The 19880-nt window shown below is 42.0% G+C and overlaps 2 protein-coding genes across 2 annotated transcripts in view; both read left to right on the top strand.

Annotated features, from left to right (window-relative positions):
- The window catches only part of LOC307016992 (heterogeneous nuclear ribonucleoprotein Q-like), a 144781-nt gene that overhangs the window by 37737 nt on the left and 87164 nt on the right, over window positions 1-19880 (top strand). The gene's annotated exons all lie outside the window — the stretch shown is intronic.
- The window catches only part of LOC307014318 (uncharacterized protein), a gene marked incomplete at its 5' end in the record, with an annotated part of 34420 nt that continues 30763 nt past the window's right edge, over window positions 16224-19880 (top strand). The window contains 5 exons of the mRNA XM_079642192.1: window positions 16224-16284; window positions 17370-17693; window positions 17827-18108; window positions 18441-18536; window positions 18613-18699. Coding sequence (XP_079498318.1) covers window positions 16224-16284; window positions 17370-17693; window positions 17827-18108; window positions 18441-18536; window positions 18613-18699 — 850 coding nt within the window. The remainder of the gene's footprint in view (window positions 16285-17369; window positions 17694-17826; window positions 18109-18440; window positions 18537-18612; window positions 18700-19880) is intronic.

Raw genomic sequence — 19880 nt, forward strand, 5'->3', positions numbered from 1 at the left:
TTGATGTAGAAGAGACATGAAGAAGAGGGGACACATGTTGATGTAGAAGAGACATGAAGAAGAGGGGACACATGTTGATGTAGAAGAGACATGGAGAAGAGGGGACACATGTTGATGTAGAAGAGACATGAAGAAGAGGGGACACATGTTGATGTAGAAGAGACATGAAGAAGAGGGGACACATGTTGATGTAGAAGAGACATGAAGAAGAGGGGACACATGTTGATGTAGAAGAGACATGAAGAAGAGGGGACACATGTTGATGTAGAAGACACATGAAGAAGAGGGGACACATGTTGATGTAGAAGAAACATGAAGAAGAGGGGACACATGTTGATGTAGAAGACACATGAAGAAGAGGGGACACATGTTGATGTAGAAGAGACATGAAGAAGAGGGGACACATGTTGATGTAGAAGAGACATGGAGAAGAGGAGACACATGTTGATGTAGAAGAGACATGGAGAAGAGGGGACACATGTTGATGGAGAAGAGGGGACACATGTTGATGTAGAAGAGGGGACACATGTTGATGTAGAAGACACATGAAGAAGAGGGGACACATGTTGATGTAGAAGAGACATGAAGAAGAGGGGACACATGTTGATGTAGAAGAGACATGGAGAAGAGGGGACACATGTTGATGGAGAAGAGACATGAAGAAGAGGGGACACATGTTGATGTAGAGAGACATGAAGAAGAGGGGACCCATGTTGATGTAGAAGAGACATGGAGAAGAGGGGACACATGTTGATGGAGAAGAGACATGAAGAAGAGGGGACCCATGTTGATGTAGAAGAGACATGGAGAAGAGGGGACACATGTTGATGGAGAAGAGACATGAAGAAGAGGGGACACATGTTGATGGAGAAGAGACATGCAGAAGAGGGGACACATGTTGATGTAGAAGAGACATGAAGAAGAGGGGACACATGTTGATGTAGAAGAGACATGGAGAAGAGGGGACACATGTTGATGTAGAAGACACATGAAGAAGAGGGGACACATGTTGATGTAGAAGAGACATGAAGAAGAGGGGACACATGCTGATGTAGAAGAGACATGAAGAAGAGGGGACACATGTTGATGTAGAGAGACATGAAGAAGAGGGGACACATGTTGATGTAGAAGAGACATGAAGAAGAGGGGACACATGCTGATGTAGAAGAGACATGAAGAAGAGAGGACACATGTTGATGTAGAGAGACATGAAGAAGAGGGGACACATGTTGATGTAGAAGAGACATAGAGAAGAGGGGACACATGTTGATGTAGAGAGACATGAAGAAGAGGGGACACATGTTGATGTAGAAGAGACATGGAGAAGAGGGGACACATGTTGATGTAGAAGAGACATGAAGAAGATGGGACACATGTTGATGTAGAAGAGACATGAAGAAGAGGGGACACATGTTGATGTAGAAGAGACATGGAGAAGAGGGGACACATGTTGATGTAGAAGAGACATGAAGAAGAGGGGACACATGTTGATGTAGAAGAGACATGAAGAAGAGGGGACACATGTTGATGTAGAAGAGACATGAAGAAGAGGGGACACATGTTGATGTAGAAGAGACATGGAGAAGAGGGGACACATGTTGATGTAGAAGAGACATGAAGAAGAGGGGACACATGTTGATGTAGAAGAGACATGAAGAAGAGGGGACACATGTTGATGTAGAAGAGACATGAAGAAGAGGGGACACATGTTGATGTAGAAGAGACATGGAGAAGAGGGGACACATGTTGATATAGAAGAGACATGAAGAAGAGGGGACACATGTTGATGTAGAAGAGACATGAAGAAGAGGGGACACATGTTGATATAGAAGAGACATGAAGAAGAGGGGACACATGTTGATGTAGAAGAGACATGAAGAAGAGGGGACACATGTTGATGTAGAAGAGACATGGAGAAGAGGGGACACATGTTGATGTAGAAGAGACATGAAGAAGAGAGGACACATGGTGATGTAGAAGAGACATGAAGAAGAGGGGACACATGTTGATGTAGAAGAGACATGAAGAAGAGGGGACACATGTTGATGTAGAAGAGACATGGAGAAGAGGGGACACATGTTGATGTAGAAGAGACATGGAGAAGAGGGGACACATGTTGATGTAGAAGAGACATGAAGAAGAGGGGACACATGTTGATGTAGAAGAGACATGAAGAAGAGGGGACACATGTTGATGTAGAAGAGACATGAAGAAGAGGGGACACATGTTGATGTAGAAGAGACATGGAGAAGAGGGGACACATGTTGATGTAGAAGAGACATGAAGAAGAGGGGACACATGTTGATGTAGAAGAGACATGAAGAAGAGGGGACACATGTTGATGTAGAAGAGACATGAAGAAGAGGGGACACATGTTGATGTAGAAGAGACATGAAGAAGAGGGGACACATGTTGATGTAGAAGAGACATGAAGAAGAGGGGACACATGTTGATGTAGAGACATGGAGAAGAGGGGACACATGTTGATGTAGAAGAGACATGGAGAAGAGGGGACACATGTTGATGTAGAAGAGACATGAAGAAGAGGGGACACATGTTGATGTAGAAGAGACATGAAGAAGAGGGGACACATGTTGATGTAGAAGAGACATGAAGAAGAGGGGACACATGTTGATGTAGAAGACACATGAAGAAGAGGGGACACATGTTGATGTAGAAGAGACATGAAGAAGAGGGGACACATGTTGATGTAGAAGAGACATGAAGAAGAGGGGACACATGTTGATGTAGAAGAGACATGAAGAAGAGGGGACCCATGTTGATGTAGAAGAGACATGAAGAAGAGGGGACACATGTTGATGTAGAAGAGACATGAAGAAGAGGGGACACATGTTGATGTAGAAGAGACATGAAGAAGAGGGGACACATGTTGATGTAGAAGAGACATGAAGAAGAGGGGACACATGTTGATGTAGAGACATGGAGAAGAGGGGACACATGTTGATGTAGAAGAGACATGGAGAAGAGGGGACACATGTTGATGTAGAAGAGACATGAAGAAGAGGGGACACATGTTGATGTAGAAGAGACATGAAGAAGAGGGGACACATGTTGATGTAGAAGAGACATGAAGAAGAGGGGACACATGTTGATGTAGAAGACACATGAAGAAGAGGGGACACATGTTGATGTAGAAGAGACATGAAGAAGAGGGGACACATGTTGATGTAGAAGAGACATGAAGAAGAGGGGACACATGTTGATGTAGAAGAGACATGAAGAAGAGGGGACCCATGTTGATGTAGAAGAGACATGAAGAAGAGGGGACACATGTTGATGTAGAAGAGACATGAAGAAGAGGGGACACATGTTGATGTAGAAGAGACATGAAGAAGAGGGGACACATGTTGATGTAGAAGAGACATGAAGAAGAGGGGACACATGTTGATGTAGAAGAGACATGGAGAAGAGGGGACACATGTTGATGTAGAAGAGACATGAAGAAGTGGATGTTACGTCAACATGCATATGACTCAGAAGTGGATTTTGCAGAATAGGTGACCTTTAAATACATTTGTTTTCACAATTAACTAATTCTAATTTACTAAAAAAAAGATCTGAGTACTTGTTCAGGTGTATATCAATATGTAGTGTCTCTACTTTAAAGAGTCCTCTCCTGCTGATGTTCAGCTGTATATCAGTATGTAGTGTCTCTACTTTAAAGAGTCCTCTCCTGCTGATTTTCAGGTGTATATCAGTATGTAGTGTCTCTACTTTAAAGAGTCCTCTCCTGCTGATGTTCAGGTGTATATCAATATGTAGTGTCTCTACTTTAAAGAGTCCTCTCCTGCTGATGTTCAGCTGTATATCAGTATGTAGTGTCTCTACTTTAAAGAGTCCTCGCCTGCTGATGTTCAGGTGTATATCAGTGTGTAGTGTCTCTGCTTTAAAGAGTCCTCGCCTGCTGATGTTCAGGTGTATATCAATATGTAGTGTCTCTACTTTAAAGAGTCCTCTCCTGCTGATGTTCAGGTGTATATCAGTGTGTAGTGTCTCTGCTTTAAAGAGTCCTCGCCTGCTGATGTTCAGGTGTATATCAATATGTAGTGTCTCTACTTTAAAGAGTCCTCTCCTGCTGATGTTCAGGTGTATATCAGTATGTAGTGTCTCTACTTTAAAGAGTCCTCTCCTGCTGATGTTCAGGTGTATATCAGTATGTAGTGTCTCTACTTTAAAGAGTCCTCTCCTGCTGATGTTCAGGTGTATATCTGTATGTAGTGTCTCTACTTTAAAGAGTCCTCTCCTGCTGATGTTCAGGTGTATATCAGTATGTAGTGTCTCTACTTTAAAGAGTCCTCTCCTGCTGATGTTCAGGTGTATATCAGTGTGTAGTGTCTCTGCTTTAAAGAGTCCTCGCCTGCTGATGTTCAGGTGTATATCAATATGTAGTGTCTCTACTTTAAAGAGTCCTCTCCTGCTGATGTTCAGGTGTATATCAGTATGTAGTGTCTCTACTTTAAAGAGTCCTCTCCTGCTGATGTTCAGGTGTATATCAGTATGTAGTGTCTCTACTTTAAAGAGTCCTCGCCTGCTGATGTTCAGGTGTATATTGTCTCTACTTTAAAGAGTCCTCGCCTGCTGATGTTCAGGTGTATATCAGTATGTAGTGTCTCTACTTTAAAGAGTCCTCTCCTGCTGATGTTAAGGTGTATATCAATATGTAGTGTCTCTACTTTAAAGAGTCCTCTCCTGCTGATGTTCATGTGTATATCAGTATGTAGTGTCTCTACTTTAAAGAGTCCTCTCCTGCTGATGTTCAGGTGTATATCAATATGTAGTGTCTCTACTTTAAAGAGTCCTCGCCTGCTGATGTTCAGGTGTATATCAGTATGTAGTGTCTCTACTTTAAAGAGTCCTCTCCTGCTGATGTTCAGGTGTATATCAGTATGTAGTGTCTCTACTTTAAAGAGTCCTCGCCTGCTGATGTTCAGGTGTATATCAGTATGTAGTGTCTCTACTTTAAAGAGTCCTCTCCTGCTGATGTTCAGGTGTATATCAGTATGTAGTGTCTCTACTTTAAAGAGTCCTCGCCTGCTGATGTTCAGGTGTATATCAGTATGTAGTGTCTCTACTTTAAAGAGTCCTCTCCTGCTGATGTTCAGGTGTATATCAGTATGTAGTGTCTCTACTTTAAAGAGTCCTCGCCTGCTGATGTTCAGGTGTATATTGTCTCTACTTTAAAGAGTCCTCGCCTGCTGATGTTCAGGTGTATATCAATATGTAGTGTCTCTATTTTAAAGAGTCCTCGCCTGCTGATGTTCAGGTGTATATCAATATGTAGTGTCTCTACTTTAAAGAGTCCTCTCCTGCTGATGTTCAGCTGTATATCAGTATGTAGTGTCTCTTCTTTAAAGAGTCCTCTCCTGCTGATGTTCAGGTGTATATCAGTATGTAGTGTCTCTACTTTAAAGAGTCCTCTCCTGCTGATGTTCAGGTGTATATCAGTATGTAGTGTCTCTACTTTAAAGAGTGCTCTCCTGCTGATGTTCAGGTGTATATCAGTATGTAGTGTCTCTACTTTAAAGAGTCCTCTACTGCTGATGTTCAGGTGTATATCAGTATGTAGTGTCTCTACTTTAAAGAGTCCTCTCCTGCTGATGTTCAGGTGTATATCAGTATGTAGTGTCTCTACTTTAAAGATTCCTCTCCTGCTGATGTTCAGGTGTATATCAGTATGTAGTGTCTCTACTTTAAAGAGTCCTCTCCTGATGATGTTCAGGTGTATATCAGTATGTAGTGTCTCTACTTTAAAGAGTCCTCTCTTGCTGATGTTCAGGTGTATATCAGTATGTAGTGTCTCTACTTTAAAGAGTCCTCTCCTGCTGATGTTCAGGTGTATATCAGTATGTAGTGTCTCTACTTTAAAGAGTCCTCTCCTGCTGATGTTCAGGTGTATATCAATATGTAGTGTCTCTACTTTAAAGAGTCCTCGCCTGCTGATGTTCAGGTGTATATCAGTATGTAGTGTCTCTACTTTAAAGAGTCCTCTCCTGCTGATTTTCAGGTGTATATCAGTATGTAGTGTCTCTACTTTAAAGAGTCCTCTCCTGCTGATGTTCAGGTGTATATCAGTATGTAGTGTCTCTACTTTAAAGAGTCCTCTCCTGCTGATGTTCAGGTGTATATCAGTATGTAGTGTCTCTACTTTAAAGAGTCCTCTCCTGCTGATGTTCAGGTGTATATCAGTATGTAGTGTCTCTACTTTAAAGAGTCCTCTCCTGCTGATGTTCAGGTGTATATCAGTATGTAGTGTCTCTAATTTAAAGAGTCCTCTCCTGCTGATGTTCAGGTGTATATCAGTGTGTAGTGTCTCTGCTTTAAAGAGTCCTCGCCTGCTGATGTTCAGGTGTATATCAATATGTAGTGTCTCTACTTTAAAGAGTCCTCTCCTGCTGATGTTCAGGTGTATATCAGTATGTAGTGTCTCTACTTTAAAGAGTCCTCTCCTGCTGATTTTCAGGTGTATATCAGTATGTAGTGTCTCTACTTTAAAGAGTCCTCTCCTGCTGATGTTCAGGTGTATATCAGTATGTAGTGTCTCTACTTTAAAGAGTCCTCTCCTGCTGATGTTCAGGTGTATATCTGTATGTAGTGTCTCTACTTTAAAGAGTCCTCTCCTGCTGATGTTCAGGTGTATATCAGTATGTAGTGTCTCTACTTTAAAGAGTCCTCTCCTGCTGATATTCAGGTGTATATCAATATGTAGTGTCTCTACTTTAAAGAGTCCTCGCCTGCTGATGTTCAGGTGTATATCAGTATGTAGTGTCTCTACTTTAAAGAGTCCTCTCCTGCTGATGTTCAGGTGTATATCAGTATGTAGTGTCTCTACTTTAAAGAGTCCTCGCCTGCTGATGTTCAGGTGTATATCAGTATGTAGTGTCTCTACTTTAAAGAGTCCTCGCCTGCTGATGTTCAGGTGTATATCAATATGTAGTGTCTCTATTTTAAAGAGTCCTCGCCTGCTGATGTTCAGGTGTATATCAATATGTAGTGTCTCTACTTTAAAGAGTCCTCTCCTGCTGATGTTCAGCTGTATATCAGTATGTAGTGTCTCTACTTTAAAGAGTCCTCTCCTGCTGATTTTCAGGTGTATATCAGTATGTAGTGTCTCTACTTTAAAGAGTCCTCTCCTGCTGATGTTCAGGTGTATATCAGTATGTAGTGTCTCTACTTTAAAGAGTCCTCTCCTGCTGATGTTCAGGTGTATATCAGTATGTAGTGTCTCTACTTTAAAGAGTCCTCTCCTGCTGATGTTCAGGTGTATATCAGTGTGTAGTGTCTCTGCTTTAAAGAGTCCTCGCCTGCTGATGTTCAGGTGTATATCAATATGTAGTGTCCCTACTTTAAAGAGTCCTCTCCTGCTGATGTTCAGGTGTATATCAGTATGTAGTGTCTCTACTTTAAAGAGTCCTCTCCTGCTGATTTTCAGGTGTATATCAGTATGTAGTGTCTCTACTTTAAAGAGTCCTCTCCTGCTGATGTTCAGGTGTATATCAATATGTAGTGTCTCTACTTTAAAGAGTCCTCGCCTGCTGATGTTCAGGTGTATATCAGTATGTAGTGTCTCTACTTTAAAGAGTCCTCTCCTGCTGATGTTAAGGTGTATATCAATATGTAGTGTCTCTACTTTAAAGAGTCCTCTCCTGCTGATGTTCATGTGTATATCAGTATGTAGTGTCTCTACTTTAAAGAGTCCTCTCCTGCTGATGTTCAGGTGTATATCAATATGTAGTGTCTCTACTTTAAAGAGTCCTCTCCTGCTGATGTTCAGGTGTATATCAGTATGTAGTGTCTCTACTTTAAAGAGTCCTCGCCTGCTGATGTTCAGGTGTATATCAGTATGTAGTATCTCTACTTTAAAGAGTCCTCTCCTGCTGATGTTAAGGTGTATATCAATATGTAGTGTCTCTACTTTAAAGAGTCCTCTCCTGCTGATGTTCAGGTGTATATCAGTATGTAGTGTCTCTACTTTAAAGAGTCCTCTCCTGCTGATGTTCAGGTGTATATCAATATGTAGTGTCTCTACTTTAAAGAGTCCTCGCCTGCTGATGTTCAGGTGTATATCAGTATGTAGTGTCTCTACTTTAAAGAGTCCTCTCCTGCTGATGTTCAGGTGTATATCAGTATGTAGTGTCTCTACTTTAAAGAGTCCTCGCCTGCTGATGTTCAGGTGTATATCAGTATGTAGTGTCTCTACTTTAAAGAGTCCTCGCCTGCTGATGTTCAGGTGTATATCAATATGTAGTGTCTCTATTTTAAAGAGTCCTCGCCTGCTGATGTTCAGGTGTATATCAATATGTAGTGTCTCTACTTTAAAGAGTCCTCTCCTGCTGATGTTCAGCTGTATATCAGTATGTAGTGTCTCTACTTTAAAGAGTCCTCTCCTGCTGATTTTCAGGTGTATATCAGTATGTAGTGTCTCTACTTTAAAGAGTCCTCTCCTGCTGATGTTCAGGTGTATATCAGTATGTAGTGTCTCTACTTTAAAGAGTCCTCTCCTGCTGATGTTCAGGTGTATATCAGTATGCAGTGTCTCTACTTTAAAGAGTCTTCTCCTGCTGATGTTCAGGTGTATATCAGTGTGTAGTGTCTCTGCTTTAAAGAGTCCTCGCCTGCTGATGTTCAGGTGTATATCAATATGTAGTGTCTCTACTTTAAAGAGTCCTCTCCTGCTGATGTTCAGGTGTATATCAGTATGTAGTGTCTCTACTTTAAAGAGTCCTCTCCTGCTGATTTTCAGGTGTATATCAGTATGTAGTGTCTCTACTTTAAAGAGTCCTCTCCTGCTGATGTTCAGGTGTATATCAGTATGTAGTGTCTCTACTTTAAAGAGTCCTCTCCTGCTGATGTTCAGGTGTATATCAGTATGTAGTGTCTCTACTTTAAAGATTCCTCTCTTGCTAATGTTCAGGTGTATATCAGTATGTAGTGTCTCTACTTTAAAGAGTCCTCTCCTGCTGATGTTCAGGTGTATATCAGTATGTAGTGTCTCTACTTTAAAGAGTCCTCTCCTGATGATTTTCAGGTGTATATCAGTATGTAGTGTCTCTACTTTAAAGAGTCCTCTCTTGCTGATGTTCAGGTGTATATCAGTATGTAGTGTCTCTACTTTAAAGAGTCCTCTCCTGCTGATGTTCAGGTGTATATCAGTATGTAGTGTCTCTACTTTAAAGATTCCTCTCCTGCTGATGTTCAGGTGTATATCAGTATGTGTCTCTACTTTAAAGAGTCCTCTCCTGCTGATGTTCAGGTGTATATCAGTATGTGTCTCTACTTTAAAGAGTCCTCTCCTGCTGCTTCTGTATTTCTGTTCTGAGAACTGAAAGAGAAGTGTTTCTGTGAGAATGTGGTTAACAGCAGCAGCAGAGCTCTGGGGGTTTTACCCTCTGATGCAAGGTAAGATAAAAAAGGAGAACGGTGCCGAGTGATGCACATAAAGTAATACATATATATAAAACATTACAAATAAACAGTGAGGGCTGGATATCAATATACCTTAAAGTGGACCTATCATGCTATACTTGAATAACATAGTGTAGGACCATACCTATATAAGGCATATTTATACTTTTTATTTTTCTAAATACCAAACAGATCATGCATTTTAGCCATTCCTCATTTCGCTCAATGTAACACTGTCTTTGCATCATGGGCTGATTCTGTGAGAACAGCACCATCTACAGGCCTGGCATATGTACTACAGCGTCTCCAGCGCTTTCCAACGGCAATGTCCGTGGCTGTCTCGTCCTGATTGGTGGAGTTGGCCCGATAGCCGTAGCGCCACTTCTGTGACGTCATAGAAGTGTTCAAATCTGGATCAGCCTGTCTCAGATCCGTTGCAGCCCCTTTTTAAGAGATTTGGGTATGGAGGAAAATAAAGAGGGTTGTGTTTTCTGACACTTGGTGAGTTCCCTGGAACACCGGGGACACATGTTCATGTAGAGAAGACGTACACAAGTGCATTTTGCATGATAGGTCACCTTTAATATATAAATGAATATGCAGCGATAACAAAAGGCAGTGTTGCTGATCACTGGAGTCACTAGTGAAACTGTACTTTAAGAACACAAGTGAAGTTTAGAGAATGTCATATTAGGAAAAACCATACAAATAAATACATCTGCACTCTTGAAAGGCTAATAGATCACTTTATTTAGTAAAACACAGAACAGTCAAATGTACTGAAGACAAAGCAATACTCCATTGAATTATATTAAAGAAAAAAGTGAAAAGCGACCCTATCTCTGGTCGTTACCCATAGAAACAAAGTGTTTCCTGTCCTTTAAGTCGGATTCAAACCAATTTTGAACTGTTTATCCGAAAGTCAGAATCAGATCAGGAATAACGAACCCCTTTTAGCAGATCTGCGTCAGACTCTGTATCCTTCTGTCAAGATGCTAACAAGTTTATTAATGTTTCTGATGGTTATGTGTTCGGCATCAGAGGGTCAAACCTGCAGAGCTCTGCTGCTGCTGTTAACCACTTCTTCACAGAAACACTCCTTCAGTTCTCAGAAAAAGTCAAAATAAATCTGCAGAGATACAAAGAGGAACCACCATGTTGTTAACATGCATTAAAACTAGCCGTCTTTACATGCTCAACTTCCTCTGTTGTGTTGCTGATGAAGAAGGCCTTCAGTTACCGTCACTCTGAATAACCAAACACAAGAAATGCATCAAACACAAAAGTTAGACGTTACACTTTTTTCCCTCCTTTCTATAACAACTAAAGACAAAAGAGATTTAAAAGCTAATCTCACACATGAACTCCACAGCCATCAGAGGAGAGATGGATGAGGAAGTGACTTCTCATTTATCACAGGATATAGCGACAGCAGGAAACAAGCAAAGTCGCTGAGAGGCTGAGCTCGGGCCTGTTTGATATTGTATGACACGTTAAAAAGAGTACTTGCTGAGATCAAAACTCTGTTGAATTGTGATGCAGTTTAATGGAAAAAGCGCCGTGATCAGACGTAGACATTGTAATAATAATAATCAAAGCAATCATAAATCTTGCGGTCAACAAAAAGTACAACGGCCCTGTGTCACCCTCTCTTCCACACACCGTGCATATCCATGTGACCCAAGCCAGCCAATCAATAGCAGTAGCATGGCGTGGGGGAAAAATTAGGGGAAGCCAATAATACGTCCTTTCTTTTGGGGTGGGGGGGTGGTGTGGTGGTCAATGTAATAACGTAACCAGATGAGTGATTACAGCGCCCGGTATCATTTTACACACATTTGTATCATACAGATGCAGGACTTACACACGCCTGTTATTTGACCGACAGGTCCGCACGCACTCTCCAGCCGAAACTCTAATAAGCATTCATTCACAAACTAAATCAGGAGACCTTTAACGTTTTACGTCCGGTTCGCTCCTTTGTTCCTCGCTGTACACAGCTCCAGTTTGGGCATTGGCCTGACATCAGATTGTATTTGTTGTTGCATCTGTAGCGGAAGTTTAGTACAATTATTTTTGATTAAATACTCCAAATCTCCACCCTCCATAATTGCACTTGCTTCAGTTGCTTGCTACTTTCTAACGGCGGTGAGAGTGGTGCAGTGACACTATCTATCTTCTATCGATTAGATTTATGATTCGAAAATTATAAAAGTAGGGTAGACATGTGGATATTATCCGACTGAACAAAACGTGCATTTACCGAACAGGTTCGTTTTCCACTGACCTTTTTTCGAGCTATTTTCCAAAATCCTATGGAGAAATCCCATTGCTATTTTGTCGAGGGGAACCGGGTTATGGCTAGAAAGGATCCGTCTAGTGTAAATATGACGTCACGTTCTCGTTGTAACTCTCGTTGTAATCGGAGCGGCTCGGAAACACATCTACAGCAGTAACATGATGCAACATACACATTAATGCAGCAGCAATATTAATAGAGAAACATCAGACTTAATAGTAAAACACTGCAAGGGAACATTTTATTGCACCAGGAGCTATCTTGGGACTTTTACTGCGACAACGTTGACTTGCCTGTGAATAAAAAATAAACCATAGTGTTGGTGATCTACAGTGTTGTCATTCTTCTTTGAACACCAGCAAGATCGCTAACACCCTATTTCAACAATCACACTCCCTGTAATTGACATAATTAATAGATAGTTTAGCTTCTCATCATCAGTTGCTGTGGCCCACTGATGTTAACGATCGTAACTGAAAGGCTGCCTGCCAAACGTAAACATTCAGCCATGTGACATTTAGCCAAACTCTCGCGAGAGTTTTACACAAGACGGATCCTTTCTTGCCATAACCGGGAAACCGGGCGCAACTTACTTCCGCTTTTTGGGACGCGTCACTGCACCACTAAGTTGATGCAATTTGATTGGATTGTGAGGCAAGGGAAGCCAGCCGCCTCTGGCTTCCCTTGGCATGGCCCTGACCAATCACAGGTTGGCAGGGGCACGACGTGAGCCTCATCTGATTGGTCAATCCCTCCATTTTTTTTCACCAAGGGAAGCAAATTTCGGCTGGCCTCCCGCAACAGAGATTGCAATCTACTGTTTCACCATAACATCTAGAGGGGCGCTGTTTCACTCTTTGTAAAATACTCAATGAGAATGGGGGAGAGACGGGCCGGCAGCAACACACAACAAAGAATTTCCGAAACTAAACGAAGTGTTTTTATTTATTTATTAAAATTATAACTACAATCGGAAAAAACAGGGGAAGCCTGGCTTCCCTTGGCCTCCAGGAGAAAACGCCACTGATCAATAGTGATCAAACTGATATCTTATATTAAAACAAAACGCATTACTGTACACGTTTCATGGCTCCTACACAGGAAGCAGATGCTGAGTTCGTGTTAACGAAGCAGCAGGTTAGAGACTCTGACAGTCGAGAGCCAGAGACCGAGAGAGAAGCACGATGTCTGAATTCAGAAAGATCATGATGTCTTCTGTCAGGGTTTGAGTTTTTGTGTGTCTAGTTGTGGGGTTATTTTGATGTTCTGTCCTCCCTGTTGTTAGTTTCCCTGGTGTGTCTGATTGTCTGATTGTGTTCACCTGTTGCCCTTGTGTTTCTCCTCCCCTGCCCGGCTGTTTCTCGTCTCGTGATTACCCCTCCCTGTATTTAGTCTTTTCTCTTCCTGTGTTCAGTGTTGGTTCATTTTTTGTCGTTCATGTCTCCCTTCATGTTGGCCATAGTCCCTTTTTGTTTTGGATGCTACCTCGTGCCTTTTTTTTTTTCTTGGATTCTTGTTTTTGTTCAGCTTTTGTGAATAAAGCTCGCCTTTTGTTCCACTTTGAAACCTGCTTCCCTCCTCATTCTGCATTTGGGTCCTATTTTCCCCAACCCTAACAGAATGAACAAACCGCATATGGGCCCAGCAGAGGATCCATTTGAAGTGGAGTTATATTCATTTACCTGCTTGCTGGCTTGCAGCTATGGTGAATGGAGAGGAGAAACCAGTGCGGAGCAAAAGAGGGCTGCCCTGGCAGAGGCGTATCAGAGGGCAACAGAGAAACCAGGGTTAGTGAAGTTCTTACCTGGCTGGATTATGGACTTCCTCCAGACATGCGTTTCCCGGCCCTGCTAGCCCCAGGCATGCTAGCTCCCTGCCTGCCATAGTTCCCAACATAGCTTCTTTCGAGAACACTTTTGATGGGTCTCGTCTGGCTTTTGGAGGTCCACGGAGCCTCCAAAAGGCTCCTAAGAGAAGGAGGTCCAGGCTACCAGCCCGAGCCCCTGCAGCCATGTTTCCGGCTCCAGCGCCGGCCCCAGCAGCCATGGTGCCTGCTCCAGTACCAGCCCAACAGCCATGATTCCGGCTCCAGAACCGGCCCCAGCAGCCATGGTTTCGGCTCCAGTACTGGCTCTCCGGCCAACTCCAGCCCCTCGTCTCCTGTTGGCTCTCCGGCCGACGCCAACTCCCCGTGTCCTGTTGGCTCTCCGGCCGACGCCAGCTCCCTGTGTCCTGTCGGCGAACCGACCGTCTGAAGTCTCCTCTCAAGTTCCTTCTCAAGTCCCTTCTCAAGTCCCCTCTCGAGTCCCCTCTCGAGTCCCCTCTCGAGTCACCTCTCCAGTCAGCTCTCAAGTATCCTCTCGAGTTCCCTCTTAGGTCGCCTCTCGAGTCTCTTCTTGAGTCCCCTCTCAAACCACCTCTCAAGTTCCCTTTCAAGTCCCCTCACGAGTCATCTCTCAAGTCCCCTCTCGAGTTCCCTTTCAAATCCCCTCTCGAGTCCTCTCTCGAGTCACCTCTCGAGTCCTCTCTCGAGTCAACTCTCGAATTCCCTCTCAAGTCCCCTCTCGAGTTCCCTCTCGAGTCACCTCTCGAGTTCCCTCTCGAGTCTCCTTTCAAGTCACCTCTCGAGTTCCCTCTCGAGTTCCCTCTGAAGGCTCCTCTCTAGTCTCCTCTCGGGTCCCCTCTCAAATCTCCTCTAGAGTCTCCACTCGAGTTCCCTCTGGAGTCTCCTCTCGAGTCCCCTCTCGAGTCTCCTCTCGAGTTCCCTCTCGAGTCCCCTTTCAAGTCACCTCTCGAGTCCCATCTCAAGTCCCTACCCAATGTCCTGGTCCGTTGGAGGTTTGCTCAGTAAGCTCCAGGATGCTACAGGGGCTCAACTGCTCGGTTGATCCCGGGAACACAACTTGAACCCGGACGTGTTTGTGGTGTTGGTGCCTGGTGGAGTATTCTTCATTTAAATATCGGACTTATCTTATGGCTTTTGGAGGTTCCACCTCGGTTCCGCCTCTTTGCCCTTATTTGGATCAGGCTGGAGCAGGCGGGAGTTAGACTCTGACGTCACTGTCGAGCCGTTAGTGGCCGACACCGCCTACTTTAGGCTTCTCGACAACTCTGCAGAATCCTATGGGTGACGTCACGGACCCTACGTCCATTTATATATACAGTCTATGGCTATAACACAAAGAAACTAGCCAATAAGAATGTAAACAACACAGCATTCATATATATATTGAATGTCCCCTTTTACATTCACCTCGTTTTACTTCCAACATCTCGCCAAAAATGCGATGGCCAGAAGAAGGTAGAAGACGTGGAGCCGTGGATTTGTGCCAGTTTTTCCTTTGTATCGAGTCCTCTAGGGCGGGGGGGTCAAACTCAGTTTCATCGTGGGCCACATCAGCATTATGGTTGCACTCAAAGGGCCGGTCGTAACTTTCAATCTCAATCTTTATTTATTTATATCAAATATATTTAAAACAACCTCAGTTGACCAAAGTGCTGCACAGGGAACAAATATATAATAACTCAATAGGAGTAAAATAATAAAACAATAATACAAAGCACAATAACTAGAAACATATAAAAACACATACAAATATCAAAATGTTATGTTCAACTCGTATTAAAAGCCAGTTCAAAACTTTAAGACTATATAAATACATATTTAAATATATCATATATATAAAATAATGTATTATATTACATTATTGCCTCTGCATTGGGTTATTATTGGATAGGGTCATCATTAACTAGGTCTGAAAAGCAGAAGTCTAGGGCAAATAATTGCATTGTTAAAAGTCTCTTCAGTGTGCACGTCACAAAATGAGATGCATTGTGGGACATGTAGTTCATGGACTACGTGCTTCTGTAGAGCGGCATTCAACCGTATAATAAACATATTATATTCTTTGCAAGCTCTTGCGGGGCCACATGAAATATAGTTGCAAGCCGGATTTGGCCCCCGGGCCTTTAGTTTGACACCGCTGCTCTAGGGGGACAAGGGCATGCTGTATTTTTCAATTAGATGAACAGATTCAGCAAAGATGGAAACAGTGGCAAATCTTTTCCACATACTGCACTTGGTGTTGAGCCACACAGGGCCTGGGAATGCAGCCATCTTTAAATAAACCTCCAGATTGTGTCTCAATGTAAGTTTGGCTCGGTCCTCCACAGTGACTGGATGTCAGCTCAAACTGATCCGTCTCATATCGGCCTGAATTATTCCTCTGTTGCTCAGCTGAACACGTGCCTGTGGTTTTCTATATGGTGTCATGCCTTCAGAGCTGCTGGTGTTAACCTCATTCTCATCGAAACACTTCTCCTTCAGTTCTCTTAAGAAAAACACTGGAGGTGAAATGAGGAACCAGAAAACATCTTCCCACGTTCAACTTCCCCTCTTCTGTCGCTTATCTGCTGTTATCATCGGTACTGAGTTCTTGTTAAAGAAGCAGCCGGGGAGAGACTCTGACAGTCGAGAGCCAGAGACCGAGAGAGAAGCACGATGTCTGAATTCAGAAGGATCATGATGTCTTCATTCCTGATGCTGCTGCTCCACTTTCCAGGTGAGGATGCAGAGAACACACACTGTTTACGACTGTTAGTGAAAGCTAGTGAGGGCGTCTCTCAATTGAAATCGATGTATCCTTGGGCAAGATGCTGAACCCCAAGTCTCTCCCAATGGGGAACGGTGTGTGAATGATACCTTCTGTCGTGGAGTTTGAATCTGTTTCTACATTTAATATCCACTTTCCTCTATCGGGGTGTGGGTTATGACGCGCCTCTCTTTGCTTCATAACTAACTTTGCAGAGATCGTTGTAGCGTTGAATCACATCAGGTTTATTCTTTGATCAAGGCTGCATACAAACATGAAGACAAACTTCCTCGCTTCAAAGTAACTCAAAGTTCTCCGTATCAAAAAAGAACAAAACGAACACGGTCAAAAGACTCTACCGCTTCCTGTCTAATCACACCCTCAGCTGTGAACCAACGTCATGCCATATATAGACATACAGACATGCACGTCACATCTGACAGCAAATAAGAGAGACTTAAACTAACATCTTTTAAAGTGTAGTGTGACTCACTAAAATAAATAGTTAAGAGTTTCCTCTAAAGCCTTTTAGTAATAAGACAAACATTCAAAGCATAATGATGAAAGGGAAATGTCTCTAAGCCCTTCAGTGAGCAAGGGGCACATTGCTCTGTATGAACTGGGTGTGAATGGGTGACTTGTTGTATGTAAAGCTCTTTGAGGGGGTGAGAGACTGGACGAAGCTCTTTATAAATACAGTCCATTCACCATTTACCAAGTACATGAAATAAAAGAGCTTTAATATCACTAACGGTACTTTACTACGTACTGTTCCTTTAACTGAGAGTGATGAGTTGTGTTTGTAACGTGGTGACTTTAGTGAACTCTTGCTCACTAAAACCCACATAGCAATATTCTTTAAAGTGATCGTCACACTCACTATGAACACTTCAGTTAGTGATGTGGATCTGTAATTAACTCTGGTTTGAATGTGTCCTTAAAAGATTCATTAAACAGATCAACCAGAACTCTAACTCTCTACCTTTTTATATAATACATCATTATTCTGTCAGCATTCATGACGTCTATATTTATTTCTGATTTTTTTCCAACAGCTGCAGATGGGAAATATTACCCCCTTACTGTCAGAACTGGAGATGAAGTCACTTTGCCTTTTGACAATGTGATAGATGATCAGGATAAGTGTGAGAATACTAACTGGACCTTCTTTGGTTCAGGAAGTAGAGTGATTCTGTTTGAAGACGGACAGATTCACAAAGCAGCCAAAGCTAAATCAGACAGACTGAGAGTTACAGAGAAATGTTCTCTGGTTATAAAGAAGGTCACAGAGGAGGATGCTGGAGGTTACGTCTGCAGACAGTTCAGATCAGGAGAACAACAAGGAGAAGACTCTCATGTTCTTCTGTCTGTTGTTTCCAGTGAGTATTTACATCATGATGTTTCAAACTGTCTCTATAGAGCAATATACTGAAACATTACAATAATAATGATTTCAGTGATGAAGTTAATGTTACTCTTGTTGTCTTTCTCTCTCAATATCTCCATCTTCAGTGACTGAACATCAGGACAATGATGAGGTGAAGTTAGACTGCTCTGTGTCGGGATATGGATGGTATAGAGGGTGTAGACACAGAGTGAAGTGGCTGCTTCAGGGTCAAGATGTGGATAAAGATCACAGAGATATAAACACATCACAGTCTCTCTGCTCTGCCTCTGTGACATTTCTGACTTCTCTCTTTAGTTACACATCAAGGTCTGAGTTGTTTACTTGTAATGTAACTAATGGTAAAACAGGAGAAGTTAATCTGTTTCCCTTCAGCGCTCAGTCCTCAGGTGAGAACACGTTAAGCTTTTTAAAATCACTTCTAACAGTCTTTTATTAGAATATACTGAAACAACACATTTACAACATCTCACATTTATCAGGGATTGAATGAGTTTCTGAAATGTGAAGAGACAGATGGTTCTGATAAAAAGAGAAGCTCTAAATTGAGGAACCAGGTTAGAATATAATGAGTTGTTTCAAATCACTTCTCACACATTTAATCACAGATAATGCTTTTTGGGGATTTGAGTTGTTTTTTTTTATCATTTTCTCATTTGGTTTATGAATAAAACATTTTTTTAACTACAGTTTTTTGGATGATGTTGTTTTATTCCTGAAGGTGATGCTACAACAACTGGAACACCACTAAGCCATGAATGGACATCTGAAAACCACAAAGGAACAGGAGCAGACTGCAAACATCCAGAAGGAGCAGGTAGAGACTGAACAGAAGAAATACATTAACAGCTAAAAACCTCTATATTTCACTCTTGGGACTTCTCTCTCTCCAGCTGTGTGGTGGGTCATCCTGGTGTCTGTGGGGTTAGCAGCTCTCATCATCACCGTGGTTACAGTCCACATCTGGACCAGAGCTAAAGGTGAGGGTTCATAGATTCAAGAGAAAAGACAAAGGAAACCGTGGAAGCTGAAGTCAACATGTTTGTCTGTTTGTTTTTTTCAGGGGGAAAAAAACGGATGACAAAAAACCTGGTGAGTTTAAATATAAAATAATAGCTTGTTATATTTATTATTTTAATTGAACTGTGATTATAAGACAGGCAGAAGATTCAACAAAGGAGTAAAGTGTGCATGTTGTGTTGAAATGAAGTATCTCTGTGGGTCCCTTGAGCAAGGCACTAAAGCAGGGGTGTCAAACTCATTTTCATCACGGGCCACATTAGCATTATGGTTGCACTCAAAGGGCCGGTTGTAACTATATAAATATAAATATATAAATATATAATATATATATAAAATAATGTATTATATCACATTATTGCCGCTGCATTGGATTATTATCTGATAGGGTAATAACTTAGTAATTAACTACGACTGAAAAGCAGAAGTCTAGGGCAAATAATTGCAAGTCTCTTCAGTGTACATGTCACAAAACGAGATGCATTGTGGGACATGTAGTTTATGGGCAACCTGCTTCTGTAAAGCGGCATGAAACCGTATAATAAACGTTATATTTTATATATATATATATTATATTCTTTGTAAGCTCTTGCGGGATCAAATGAAGTCGCGGGCCGGATTTGGCTTTAGTTTGACACCGCTGCACTAAAGGTTGGTTACTTGGAGAGGGTCGGAGTCCGACCCTTGTCAATTAACTACAGGGGTCCCTCAGGGCTCTGTTCTTGGTCCCCTCCTCTTCTCCTTGTACACAAACTCGCTCGGATCAGTCATTAGCCCACATGGTTTTTCATACCACTGCTACGCTGACGATGTAAGATGTTGTGTTGAAATGAAGTATCTCTGTGGGTCCCTTGAGCAAGGCACTAAAGGAAGTACTGAGATATTGTACTTCACTAAAAGTAGCAATACTACAATGTAAAAATACTCTAATATATAAATATAATTAATAATACAAATATACCTACATTGAAAGTAGTGATGATGCAGAATGTAATAATATAATATGCGATTATAATAAGTGATGTTTTAATGTGTATCACTTCCATTTGCAATGAATGGTTTATTAAAATGACTTGCATACTACTGGGTAGCTGAACTAGTTATATTTGTCATGTAATACATCATAGATGGAGATTTCTGC

The sequence above is a fragment of the Notothenia rossii genome, assembly GCF_949606895.1.
Source record: "Notothenia rossii genome assembly, chromosome: 8".
Lineage (NCBI taxonomy): Eukaryota > Metazoa > Chordata > Actinopteri > Perciformes > Nototheniidae > Notothenia > Notothenia rossii.